The sequence below is a fragment of the Anoplophora glabripennis genome, unplaced genomic scaffold (assembly GCF_000390285.2).
Source record: "Anoplophora glabripennis isolate ALB-LARVAE unplaced genomic scaffold, Agla_2.0 scaffold259, whole genome shotgun sequence".
NCBI classification, from domain to species: Eukaryota; Metazoa; Arthropoda; class Insecta; order Coleoptera; family Cerambycidae; genus Anoplophora; species Anoplophora glabripennis.
Window position 1 is genome coordinate 526,836 of NW_019416505.1, and position 14,791 is coordinate 541,626.

A 14,791-nucleotide genomic window follows, 5' to 3' on the forward strand; every position below is an offset into this window, starting at 1 on the left:
TTTGTTTTTTTTTACTTTGTCAAATAATCATTTACTAAAGATTCGAGAATTTTTATGAAGATAACAATTCACAAAAACTAAATAACTGAACTGTCAATGCAAATAACGTCAAACGCATATTTGTTATTCAAAATCTGCGATATTGACAATTTCAATTCCCGATGATTAACACATATAACATTATTTTTAAACGGATTTTACACAAAAATGGAACATTCTACCAATATGAACCAAGAGTACCTTATTTTAATAAAAAATTATGAAATTTCATACTTTTCAAAAGTTAAAAAAAGTCAACGCACAAAAAAGTTATGGTAAATTTCGGAAGAATTTTTGGACCCACGTTTATATAAAGAAAAAGTAATCTTTTTCGACACAGAACACTCTGTAGAAATATTGCCCCCTAATTTCGGGACTCCTTGTATATTTCATTTTTGCAATAAGTACTTCGTTCTAATCTATTTTTTTTTCTGTTCATTCATTAATCATTAGTAATATTTTTGGTTTTCCATTTAAAAATTAAAGTAGCAAAAAAAAATCCACTACAACTGCAGGCTAATTATATTTGAAATCGCATTATATTCCAAAGACACACCTGCTAGAGCTGTCAACTGCGAGTCAGCCGATACATGTAGCGTGCGCGCTCTACTAGTCCCCAAATAGGTTTCACCGCCGGAGATATACACTTCCCCTCTCTTCCTTAGTAATTGTCCAAAACATGACATAAATTGATTTAATTTTAATAAGCAATAGCATAAAATCGATGTAAAATTTCCCTGGGAACACGATGGTGCAATTATTTTTTTGCTACTTGCCGTAGTTTACGAGATATTTGCGAAAAACCTTATTTTTTACGGTTTTTGACCTTTTGACCCCTTTCCTGACCACCTAGGTCAAAAATTTTTGCGGATTCGGATTCCCGAGGGTCGAAAACATATTTGCGCCCAGGTTTGATCGACAGAGGAAAAAATGGAGGTTCAGCCTTCATTTCAATGGACTAATCATGCTATATTGGTCACGAGGATTAACATTATTTATACGGATCATGTGATTTAGTGAATGTTTGGAATTGTATGTATTTAGTCACTTTTTATATGCATCATTTTAAGAATAAATTAGAAAAAGATCTATTCTCAACGTTTACGTAGAAAGTTTGTACATAGTAAAAAGGGAGATAAAGATGCCTCTTCGATTAGTCTGCCATTTCTTGAATATGCAACATCAACACCTAAGTGGGGAATTAAATCTGTTTCTTGTTCCTCAATCATTCTAATTTACGACTGGAAGTAGGTGGGTACCTTTCTTTGACATTCTAATCGATTTCCTGACATATTATAATTGAAGTACAAACCAATGTAATAAGTTGGTTTATTATTTATTTATGCAAATATCAACTATGTACTACTGTATGCAAATCAATGAATTAATTCAAGAAAAACCTAAAACGCTCCGAGTGGGTTACATTGCCTTATTTGAAGAGATCGACGACTTTGATTGCGCCCTTCATGTACGATTGACAAATGTGTGACCGGAAAAAAAAATGTCTTCAATATTATTCAGATTATTTCCTTATATGTATATCGACTATTTCCCTCTAGGTACAAATACTATTTTTATTAAATTTAGTAAGCTCCAAAAGGATTATCGCTTCGGGAAACAGAATGACTGAGTGGGTGGGCCCTAACGTTATCATGTGATTAATATTATAAATACCTTTATTGATACTTTATTATTATTATTAAAACGTGCGTCATTGTTCGTAATCTGACACCGCTAATGCGGAACAAAATTTAATACCGGTATCAACACCATAAGCTGGAATAATTGCTGTCCTTATCCCCAATCGTCAACTTACTTTAATCGCATGCCGCAAAAGTAGCCGGAAAATTCAATTTGCCCCGAATACCTTTAGATTCTGTTAGACGTAATGGATAAGGATAAATAATACAAACGTTCTATTCCCATCCAGTCAATGTAATGTATGTACTACTTAACTGTTGGGCTATCCGGTATAAGAAGCCGAAAACATGAGTAAACTTTTAGAGATAGCAGATGCCTCTGAAAATTTGTTTTTCTAACGAATTCATACTCTTGCAATATAATATTATTTATTATTGACGTTAATAGTTATTAAAATAAATGTTTAATTGTAAATTGTTTATTTTTATTATACAGCGTGTTAGAAGGGGAAACCGAGTACGGAGATAAATGTAATAAATAATGATGGTTTCAAACAAAACCTGTTCAGCGAATTTATTAATATACCTATTCTCTAAAATATTATTGACAGTAAATCTACAATATATGTTATCTGTCTACATTTGAAGTTTAGTCATATTTTTCTCATAAATTGTACTTATTATACGATCTGTAGATTATATATAATCTCCATTGACAGTAACAAACAAACAAATTATTTTGTGTTACCTGCTGTAAATCAGCCATTCAAACATTTAAATACCTGCTATTTTCGTTATTTGTCGGCATTTGGAGGGAAAGCTTGTATTAACATTCTTTTTTATTTTTTATTTTTTCTATTATTAATATTAACACATACTTTATAAATGTCAATATTTGGTTTTTACCGTATGTGGTAAATACATATATTAATTTTATACCTTATCGACATTATCAGTAAAATGTCAAGCATAACCTTTTTATTATTTACTATTATTTAACTGTACCTAATATTTTCTATGTAAAAATAATAATAGTATTTGAGCAAATAGAAACAAGATTAATGTCAAGCTCTTGGCCACATTGTGTTAAAGTAAACCTATAGGAACGCGTTTATACAGGGTGATCTATTAACGGTACGGAGCGGCTGTATACATATAGCAACCTAGACCTGCTACGATTATGGGGTACGAAACCTATTAACAAACACGGCCAAAAGAAATTGATTTAAAATATTTTCAAGTTTGTAACTTCACTGCTAGAGGGCGCTACCACTATGGTGTTACAGAAAATTGTCGTTTTTTCGAAATTTCGCTTATATAACCTAAGTTAAAAATACTCATTTTAGATACACTGTTAAACCCTTTATAAGTCTTGTTCGATTTTTTTTTGTTGCCACAGAAAGGTCAGTATTAAAGGACACCATCTTGAAATTTTTAAATTGTCATAACTTCTAAATGCCTGAATCGATTTCAAGAAACGACGGCTCCTTTTAAAGAACTATTAATAGCGTTTATTTTTATGATATGTGAATAAAAATATTATTTTCTTGCGCAACGGTAGACGAGGCTAATCAGAGAAGTTTTGTAATTGTCTCTTTACTAAAAAAATATTAAATGCAACGATGTAGGTTTTTTTCATGGCTTGATAGACCGTTTACTAAGGAAAATAAATACACAAACCGGAGGTCCAGAGCTTTCTTCGTTTTCAAGTTATTGCTAAAATAGTGAAGTTGTGCTAGAACATCCTCCTTTATTTAGTTCCCTAAATAACATTGACATAGTCTAAGCCTAAATTAAATTGTAAAACTATACCAAGCTTGCCTCTAAAAAGTATTTTATACATTTTGAAACTTTTTTGATAACTGCAATGTTTTTTTTTTTTTAATTCTAAAATTTATATAGATTATTGTTTCCATAACGAGGCAGGCTATGTCCTATGAAAATAGACAAATGAAAAATGATGTAAACGATGTGGCGGCTCTTGCTTCCTGCAAAATTAGTGTCATTTGTGTGAGAAACGTACTTGCGTTCCATATGAAATTCCCAGGTCTCTAACTAATTTTCTTATTTGGGGATTTACATGTACACAAGGCAACACATTAATATATTGATATTATATTTCGTTCTTGCACGGCGATGTCTTCTTACAGAATGTAAACGTTGAAATAATTATTATAACGGCATTTTTCAAACATTGAAAATAAACTGCCAACATATCATAAGCTTCCACATTCGTAAAAGATATGTTCCTTGTTCACAAGCACTTTTCTAATACAAATAGGTAAGACAAATTTTGCACGTAGCAAGAGCTGGCACATTTCGTTTGACATAATTTTTCAGTTGTCTATATTCATAGGGCATAGCCTGCCTCGTTATGGAAATAATAATCTTTATAAAATATGTACTCAGATATTTGGAATTAATAAAAAAATGAAAAATTATACCTATTAAAAAAATTGCAAAATAAAGCAAGTACTTTTTGAGGACAAGCTTAGTATAGTTTTACAATTTAATTTTAGTTTGGACTATGTCAATGTTATTTAGGGAACTAAATAAAGGAGGTGTTCTAGCTCTACTTCACTATTTTAGCAATAACTTGATAACGAAGAAAGATATCGACCTTCGGTTTACGTATTTGTTTTCCCTAATGAATGGTCTATCAAACCATGAAAAAAAAACCTATATCGTTGCATATAATTTTTTTAGTAAACGGGGACAATTACGAAACTTCTCTGATATTTAGGTTTGTTAATAGACTTCTTGGTCGTTGATTTCCGTGTTTGAACGGACATTGGTTTATAAGACAACCATCAGAGCCCACCAGGAAACCAAGAGTTGAACCCCTAGTCGTCCACCTAGTTCAAAGGCCTTCCTTTATACCCAGCCTCCGCTTATTTGTATATAAACAAGTATTATCTGCACATATTTCCGCCACGTTCATTTCTGTGGAATGGTGCGTGCTCCAGTGCCAGTGGACCAGATCACCAGGAGATTTCACCACTTGACGTCGATCGTGCGCGAAACAAGCGAAATACCCCGTGCTGCGCCTCCGTGGGCAACGAAAATCAGTTTGAATTCATACAGCGGTGTGTAAGCACGCGGCCGAAGCAAACTGTTCTCGTATAATACATACAAGTGAAATTAGTACTGCAGTTATTGCATTTGAAGTGTTTGAAGCTTGAGGATATAACCCTACTCGCGACTTGACTGGTGGAAAACGATTCAGAATTTTGTCGAGTTTGTGGAAAAACGTGAGTTCTTATAATTATTACACATTTCACATCAAAGTTAATTGGAGTTTTATCGATTTCCAAAATTACAGTTTGTATCAATACCTATACATTGTACAATAGGTTTCGATAACACTGACACAAATATCAAACGAACAGCAAAGAAATGAAAGTCGCTTCTTCTGTAATAATTTAATTTGTTGAAACTAGGCACCTTTTAGGGATTGAATAATTTGAACGTGATAAGACCGATAAGTAATAAAGTGAGGGTATTACCGCGCAACTAGTTGCTAAAACGTGATTAACGATTTTGTAACTATTATATTATGTAAAATAATGATATCTAGGTATGTGAATAAATATGTCAATATAAAATTGCTATAGAAATTCATTATATTTTTAAATAGGTACCTAGTAAAAATACGGGGTGTCCGGAAATTTCACCGACAACGTTTGACTGCATATTCACGACGATAAATAAATATGATCTACGAAAAAAAAGTTAAATAAAAACCTTTTGATTTTTGAGTTACAGGCCTTCAAAGTTGTCAAAAATAAAACTAATTTAATTAATAACTTCATGACCGTTTTACCGATCGCGTTAAAATTTGGTACATTTATTTGGACTATTATTGCGTATTATTTCTTAAAGTTTTAGTCAAATCGATATACTGGGTGGAAATTTTCTCCGGTTACCTCTCCCTCCTAACGGTCAAAACTTTTACAGTGGTCGCAGCAACATTGAAATGGTCGTTCTATTTAAAAAAAAATATTGTCCCTTGAGAAAATCGCCTACAGAAAGCCATTCTTGAGAAAAATGGCATTCTTCACAGGTCTGTACGTTTCGGTTTGTATAGCTGTGTCACGGATTTAAAACTTTGAGTTCAGTAGGCGATGGAAACAAGATGTCGATTGCTGTGGCTATCAGGGAATGTCATTATTGTCGTGTTTCTTTAGGATNTTGAACGTGATAAGACCGATAAGTAATAAAGTGAGGGTATTACCGCGCAACTAGTTGCTAAAACGTGGTTTACGATTTTGTAACTATTAAGTATATTATGTAAAATAATGATATACTTACTAGGTATGTGAATAAATATGTCGATATTTTTACATAGATAGTAAAAATACGGGGTGTCCGTAAATTTCACCGACTACATATTCACGACGATATAAAGACGATCTACGAAAAAAAAGTTATATAAAAAATTGTTGGTTTTTGAGTTACAGGCCTTCAAAGTTGTCAAAAATAAAACTAATTTAATTAATAACTTCATAACCCTTTTACCGATCGCGTTAAAATTTGGTACATTTATTTGAACTATTATTTCTTAAAGTTTTAGTCAAATCGATATACTGGGTGATAGTTTTCTCCGGTTACCTCTCCCTCTTAACGGTCAAAACTTTTACAGTGGTCGTATTTTTTTAAAACGGGCAGCAACATTGAAATGGTCGTTTTATTTAAAAAAAATAGTGTCCCTTGAGAAAATCGCCTACAGAAAGTCATTCTTGAGAAAAATGGCATTCTTCACAGGTCTGTACGTTTCGGTTTGTATAGCTGTGTCACGGATTTAAAACTTTGAGTTCAGTAGGCGATGGAAACAAGATGTCGATTGCTGTGGCTATCAGGGAATGTCATTATTGTCGTGTTTCTTTAGGATTCTCATCACTCTACACATGCAAATTATGAAGTGTCCGCAGTGTAATCAAGACAATTAAACGGAATTGTAAATTTTCATAATTTGCATGTGCGGAGTAATGAGAATACTAAAGAAACACGAGAATAATCACATTACCCGATAGCCACAACAATCAACATCTTGTTTCCATCGCCTACTGAACTCAAAGTTTTAAACGAAACGTACACATCTGTAAATAATGCCATTTTTCTCAAGAATGGATTTCTGTAGACGATTTTCTCAAGAGACAATATTTTTTTAAAATAAAACGACCTTTTCAATGTTGCCGCCCGCTTTAAAAAAATACGACCACTGTAAAAGTTTTGACCGCTAAAGGAGAGAAGTAACCAGAGAAAACTATCACCCAGTATATCGATTTGACTAAAGCTTTAAGAAATAATATGCAATAATGGTCCAAATAAATGTTATGGGTTATGAAGTTATTAATTAAATTATTTTTATTTTTGACAACTTTGAAGGCTTGTAACTCAAAAACCAACAATTTTTTATATAACTTTTTTTTCGTAGATCGTCTTTATTTATCGTCGTGAATGTGCAGTTAAACGTTGTCGGTGAAATTTGCGGACACCCTGTATAATAATTATCAATTAAAATTTACTGCAACCATGTCCGCTGCCTGACGGAGACAATAATAATAATAACTAGTCAACAATCAGCATTCAAACGAGAGATTAACAGAAGGGTAGGAAGTATACCAAGAAAAATTGGAACGAAACTTGCATATGCAATTTGAATTCCGATAAATAATGCACTAGTTTTGTGTCAACTTCAATGTGAATATGAAACAAATTGACCTTCCTATTCTGGAGTGAGTTCAATGCACAACATTGTAGACGATAATTATGGNTGAAATATCCAGGTTAGAATTTTGAAAAATTTTTTTCTCGAGAACTAGGTTCGACCGCACAAAAAAAACTGCAGATTCGTGTTCAGCATCATCGAAAATAGGGGGGTTGACAAAATTTCGCGAAAATTGGAGGTGGTGCCACTAAAGTAAATAATTACCAAAAAAAATTGTGTCCCTTGTGAAAATCGCCTACAGAAAATCATTCTTGAGAAAAATTACATTATTTGCAGGTCTGTACGTTTCGGATTTAAAACTGGTTCAGTAGGCGATGAAAACAAGATGTCGATTGCTGTGGCTATCAGGGAATGTCATTATTGTCGTGTTTCTACACATGCAAATTATGAAATGTCCGCAGTGTAACAAGACAATTAAACGGAGTTGTAAATTTTCATAATTTGCATGTGCGGAGTAATGAGAATACTAAAGAAACACGAGAGTAATCACATTACCTGATAGCCACAATAATCAACATCTTGTTTTCATCTACACACCTGCAAATAATGCCATTTTTCTCAAGAATGGATTTCTGTAGGCGATTTTCTCAAGAGACAATATTTTTTTTTAAATAAAACGACCTTTTCAATGTTGCTGCCCGCTTTATAAAAATACGACTACTGTAAAAGTTTTGACCGCTAAAAGTGAGAGGTAACAAGAGAAAACTATCACCCAGTACATCGATTTGACTAAAGCTTTAAGAAATAATATGCAATAATGGTCCAAATAAACGTACCAAATTTTTGAAGGCTTGTAACTCAAAAACCAAAAATTTTTTATTTAATAAGAAGTATACCAAGAAAAATTGGAACGAAACTTGCATATGCAATTTGAATTCCGATAAATAATGCACTAGTTTTGTGTCAACTTCAATGTGAATATGAAACAAATTGACCTTCCTATTCTGGAGTGAGTTCAATGCACAACATTGTGGACAATAATTATGGCATGTCCTGGTTTTGAACAGCCGAGCCGTTGCTAATTCCGGTACTTGTTATTCGATATCACTAAACAAACTTCTTTCATCAGGTCATCTCGGAAAGAAGTGGTTGTAATTATGAATCATCCTCGTTATCAAACAAAAATACCACGCATATTTGGGTGATACAGTCACAAGATGTTTTTATCATTCTTTTTTTTTTCTTATAAGTAAATAAACATTAATAATTTTTTATGTGACTCTCTCCGATCCTATTTCATAGCCATAACGTGAAATCGTAGGCACATACTCAAATTAACAATTACAAATGTCAAGAAATACTTGAGTCGATATAAAGAAAATAGTTTGAAATTATTTGATACTACCTACCGGAGTTATTTCTACATAATTATTGTAGTATACTGTATATTATAAGAAATGTAAGATGAGTCAGAAATAAAAGGGACAGTCTTGGTCAGACAGAGAATCGGGGAGGGTGTAAAAATTAAATTAATGTTCCTAATCCAACTCCTAGTAGTGATAGTGCATGTAAGCACAAGTGACTATAGTGCTATTGTATGTTGGGACAATTTCTTTTCCAAGTGTACCTATACATAAATATAAGCTTCGGGGTTCCAGAAAACCAATAGATTTTATTTTAATTAGTTCACGCGCCGGGGTTCGTCCTCGAAAATCGTAAATAAAGTGGAGTTAAATGTAATTATTTTTAGTTGCAAGGTTGTTATTATTACTATTGTGGGGGCGATTGGGACAATCTGTAATTTTAATCAGATTGTAATAAGTTTCTGGATAGTCCTGGAAATGCCACGTAATTTTTTATTCTAGAATTTTCGTTTTGAAAATCCGCGAATAGTTAGAATGACCCGACAATAAACAATAACGATGCGTAGGAAATGAGATAAGAGATAAAGCGCTAATAATTAATTAACATGTTCTATTCCAGAAAATTTTTCGAGAACGCAAATCAGAACTGGATAATGATAAGCAAATTACATAAAATAACAAATACGTGTTCTATTGGAACGTTAAGGCAATTACTGGAATTGATTATCGACTGATGTGTATCATGGGGAGGCCCAGTTGAACGGTTCATTTTGAGTGTCGAATATTATAAATTGTTTGTTTAACCGTATTAGCTCGATTACGTCGGCTGTAGTCGAGTGTTACGATTTTCCAGACAATTGGTTTAACTAACCCTTCAAATAATAATTAAATAACACTAATTACTGTTTTTTTTTTTGTTATAGTGCCAAGCACCATGTCTCTCGCCAGCGTTCATCCAGCCGAACTGCATTCAAGTCGCAGGTAATTATCGTTACAGGAAAATCTAGTTGAAAAAATTTTTGGGTAGAAATTTAGTAAACGACTGTGCGATTTTTATAAAATACAAATGGAAAATACCATTCACGACATTATTGGTGTGCATAATATATAAACGGAAAATATTAGAGCTTAGACCGCAGTACTAATTTTGTTTATTTATTTATTAAAATAATATGACGCCAAAATGTTTTTGATCTACGAAAAGGTGCCCCAAAAGAGTCAGTTTGTTGCTCAGTGTTAAAATAGGGTTATAAAAGTAATCAGTGTAATAAATAATGACACGTGCAAAATTTTCTGATCAGATAATGTCCAGTTATTCATGTGTGACGAAAACCACCCATATCCTTCCTGTCATCACATCAATATCGTTTCAATAAAATAATCACAAATACAGCATCTCGGGTATTACAATCTCTGTCCGCGCCGAGAAAATAGCGTTGTGCAATTCCTTTGTTGTGCGATCCGAAGGTTTCCCTTTCGCAATCCCTGACGCATACTAGAAAGGTATTTAATGATGATTTTTTTTCTGTCGGTGCAGGCGGATTGTTACGTAAGATAACATATTTCTTCCGACACTCATGGGCGGGTCTGAGGATGTCTTCGATATACCTACAGGTTGTAGCGGAATTAGTTAAGAACATTTAGATTTTCTCCATTGAACAAACCAAGGGCCTATCTTGTTTTGTTTTTGAGACGTCAAGGCATTCGCTGTTAAAAAAAAACTAACAAAATATTGTTACTGAGAAAAACAGTAAGCTAGCACCCTCTAGCAGATGGTCAAAAACCAACACCGACTGACTTAAGAACTTGCCTGTGCCAAATTTCAATGAAATATATTGCTTTTTGGAAACGGTATGCCTAAAATTTGCTTCTAAAAAATATTTTTCATATAAACAAAATAGCATTATTTTTTTACCACTCTAATAAATTTTTTGTTGCCGCAATACCCCCCTATATGTGAATCTGTCAATTTGACATTTTTTAGTTTCACCAACTATTGAAAAGGTAAGAGAAATGTTTTCACATTTGTAGTAAGTTATTATTAATCTTTAAATATTTTGAATTTCAACGTAAAGCAGTCTGAGCTTTAGATTTTGCATTTGATTTTTGTTTGGGTCTTAATAATGCTTTCTTCCTTTTCCGTACTAGGAACTACGCGATATTTTAACGTGTCGTTCCTTAGCATTTATTTATTTTTTCGTATCCGAATGGCGGTACTGGATAATAAATTTTATAAGTGTTTATACAGGGTGCCTCGAACAGCGTAAGCCAGATTTTACTGGGTGACAGAATTTCTCTAAAAATAAAGTAAATCAGTCAGGGCGGATAAGACTGAGGGAGGAAGCTATGTAAAGCTTTTCTCCATCTTTCTTAGTGCGACAATTTTTTTTACTTATTTAAGGCCAATTTGGACTTCCTAACACAAAAATTTTCTCGCGTTTTTGTCTAAAATTATCAATTTTCAAAACAAATTATTTAAATTTTGTCAATAATTCATTTAGTTATGTATATTTTCACATTATTTGTTCCTTTTAATATACCTTTTGGTATGAATATTTTCAATAAAAGTGAAAATTTTAGGGGCAGACAAATTTATTCAATGTTTATTAGATGAATAATAATTAAACAAGTAACAAGGAAAGCTTATCTAACTTTAATAGTTGACAGGTTTCACAAAAGTAAATAAAACTAAAGGTTTGGTTGAGCACTTTTAAAGATATATCACTCTTTGGTAGAGAGACGTTCCTAATAGTCCAATTAACTAAGCCTTTAAATCGAAATTTTGTCAACTTGGCTGAATTTTTGATATGAGTTAGTTTATAACAATAAGTGAGAGTAATTTTTTGTTCAACCCCCGGCCAAGGGTGGAAAAAGATAAAACAAAGGGCTTTTTCAAGATAACTCAAAAAGGGTAAGAGCTAGAAAATGAAAGTTGTAAAGCAGACAATTCTACATGAAAATGGTCTCTTAGCTTTTTCTTGTACTATTAAAATTAACAGAGTTAGGGAGGCTAGAAGTTAAGGGAAGATTTCAGAAATTTAATTTTGTTAAATCATTAAAATTAACGATTAAAAATTTGATTTTTTGTTATAACTTTCTTATTAAAAATTAAAAAATATATCTATTTCTCTGAAAAGAAAAGTTACATATTTTAGAGCAGATTGAAAAAAAAAATTACAAAATTCAATCATTTTTCTGTTTGTTATGATTTTTTTTAAATTTCTGAAATCTTCCCTTAACTTCTAGCCTCCCTAACTCTGTTAATTGTAATAGTACAAGAAAAAGTTAAGAGGCCATTTTTATGTAGAATTGTCTGCTTTACAACTTTCATGAAAAACTTTTTTTTCTAGCTCTTACCCTTTTTGAGTTATCTTGAAAAAGCCCTTTGTTTTATCTTTTTCCACCCTTGGCCGGGGGTTGAACAAAAAATTACTCTCACTTATTGTTATAATATACCTTAAACTAACTCATATCAAAAATTCAGCCAAGTTGGCAAAATTTCGATTTAAAGGCTTAGTTAATTGGACTATAAGGATTGTGAAATATAATATTAGGCCAATCAATAGAGGTTTTGTTTGTGTCAGTAATAATAGTAGCAAACGGACTGTGCCATCATATAAAAGACAGTTTGTAGATATATACATATTATGTCCTACTCCAATTTACCTTTAATTAATTTTTATTTTTTTTATGCAAAAATATCTATTTTTCAGTTTTTTGCTTATAAAACCTAAACTAACGAAGCAGTCTAAATGCTATAAAGAGACAATTTGTAGAGAATCAAAATACAAATAAAACGAGATCGATATATTTTGTAATTGTAATTTGAATTTTTTTATGCAAAGTTTCTGGATGCGTTGGAGGTGGTCTCATATTAATTTTTAGCCGGATTTTAAAAGTAAAAGTATAATACTACAAAACGTATATTCAAATTTTCCAATAAAGTGATGCGAAATAGGTGAAAAATTCCTCCAAACATCCTCAAAAACGGCCGACTCGAAAATCAGGCTTTTTTCGAAAAACATAAGAGAGTAGTAATTTCTAGAAAATTGAAAGACGAATCCGAAAATATCACGGTTGTTAGCGTAAAACAGTGGTGTACTATTTTATTTAGAAAAAAATGCCACCGATACCCTGTATCTCCGCCACTGGAACATGTAAATTTTAGGAAAAGTCCTCAGATTTTGGACAGTGTTTACATAAATATATGTGCCGAATTTCAAATTATTTCACTTAATAGTTTTTAAATGATTAAAAAAAATTAAAAATATTTCTTGAAGTTTAACACCCGTATCTTTTTAACTAAACTTTATACGAGACTCCCCTTAGAATTCACGAAAGAATACGAGGTTTCATTTTTGGTCACCATTTGTGAATCACCTCGTATAATTATATATCAAATCCACCCTTTTTTAATTAAAAAACTGGATGCCTTATGACTAAAATCAAATTTAATCAGATCAAAATAATCACTTGCAGGTAACAATTTTGTGTTAAAATATAAAAATGTTTGAATTTCAAATAAGAGAGATAATAAGTGGTTCTGGGAAAGGTGAAGGTTTTAACATGAATGAAAGCCCTGTATCTAGAAAACCAACCTATTTATTGACCCACTTGGATGGGTCACTTTTGTCTTACTTCGAAGAAGTTCTATCACCGGGTCCAAGTATAACAATGCGGGACATCTCGCACCAAGAAAAATATTCTCTTTTATTTGAAATAACACGAGTCACACCATACTTTTCCATTTCCAGTTCACTGACCACCCTGAGCCACAGCCTGGACGACATCGCAGACGCATGCTGGGGCGCCCAGATGCACTCCGAAGCCGTCATGACCATCGAGGAGCTACGCAACCAGCTCAACTGCTGCTTTAGCTGTGGCGTCTCCTGGGCCGACAGCCACGTCTCCCTCGATTGTAGCGAATGCGGGGGCTATGCCCTGGAACGTCCATGCCCCGTCTGTGAAGGAACCTGTGGTACGTCGTGGAAGAGGGACCTGTCCATGGTAGGTTATCGAGAGGAAAGTCGGAGAAAAAATGTGGACAGCACGGTGCATCAGGATAAACCTAAAATTTGAATTCGGATCAGCAGAAACAAATCCTGTGGAAGAACCTGAATTCAAATTTTAAATTTGGCGAATTCATCCTGGAACACCTTGTAAATAACAACCACGCCGTTTTTCGACACTTCTGTTCCTCGCCTCCGCACCTAACGATCCGTTTTTCTTTTTTTACAGTCGCACGCCAGCGGTAGGGCTCGTTGGACGGGAGAATGCACCCGCAGCTCCTGCACGGCGCCCCAACAACACACCCCCAAGGGCTCCGCCATCGCCCAGGAACTCAGTTCACGCATGGAGAAGCTAAGCGCCAACTCATGACGCCATTTCACTCTCTAATCGAATTTTAGAGTATAAGCCTAGGTTAAAATTGTACGTTACTACAGGGACTGTATATTTATTTGTGTGCCGGGAATTTTTTGTAACGTCTTCAGTCGTCCTGAAAACCTTTTTCAAAAATTCTCGTCACCGGCCACCCCAACATCCGCTACTGTGAGCAAAAGCATCGCAGGGTTCTTTATTTTTAGGGAAAAATTTGTTTTACATTAAAACCAGGACCAGGACGTATCGGATTAGGATGTTTTTTTTTTCGTAATATCTCCACTCGAAAGGCTGTTTTAGTTCCCTTTTCTTAATTAAGACTCGGCTGCAACCGGAACTAGTTGGCGACGTTGAATGGTTGGCTACATCATTTTGGATTGGACATGGAAAATTATCAGTTTAATAAGTTAATAGCATGAAAAAATTGTAATTTTTTTGCAACGTTACCAACTGTTCTCGGTAGCCCCCCCCCCTAAAATTAAGGCGGCTAATTTTTTTGTATCTAGGTATATTTTCTATGTGAAATATTTTCTATGTGTATGCTATTGTATCTTTCCCGCGGTTTTGTTTTTATAATTTGTGATAACAAAACGCCCTTTTGTTATCCGTCTATAGACAAATCTGAATTTGTTATTTTTTATGACTGATTGAAATAAATGTATTGTGTAAACTTAAAAATAAAGTATGCATACAACAAG

General features: G+C 33.3%; 1 protein-coding gene across 1 annotated transcript in view; it reads left to right on the forward strand.

Annotated features, from left to right (window-relative positions):
- The window catches only part of LOC108904217 (protein pinocchio), a 107,943-nt gene extending 93,152 nt beyond the window's left edge, over nt 1-14,791 (forward strand). The window contains exons 3-5 of the mRNA XM_018706679.1: nt 9,638-9,695; nt 13,469-13,721; nt 13,953-14,791. Coding sequence (XP_018562195.1) covers nt 9,638-9,695; nt 13,469-13,721; nt 13,953-14,093 — 452 coding nt within the window. The 3' untranslated portion in view covers nt 14,094-14,791. The remainder of the gene's footprint in view (nt 1-9,637; nt 9,696-13,468; nt 13,722-13,952) is intronic.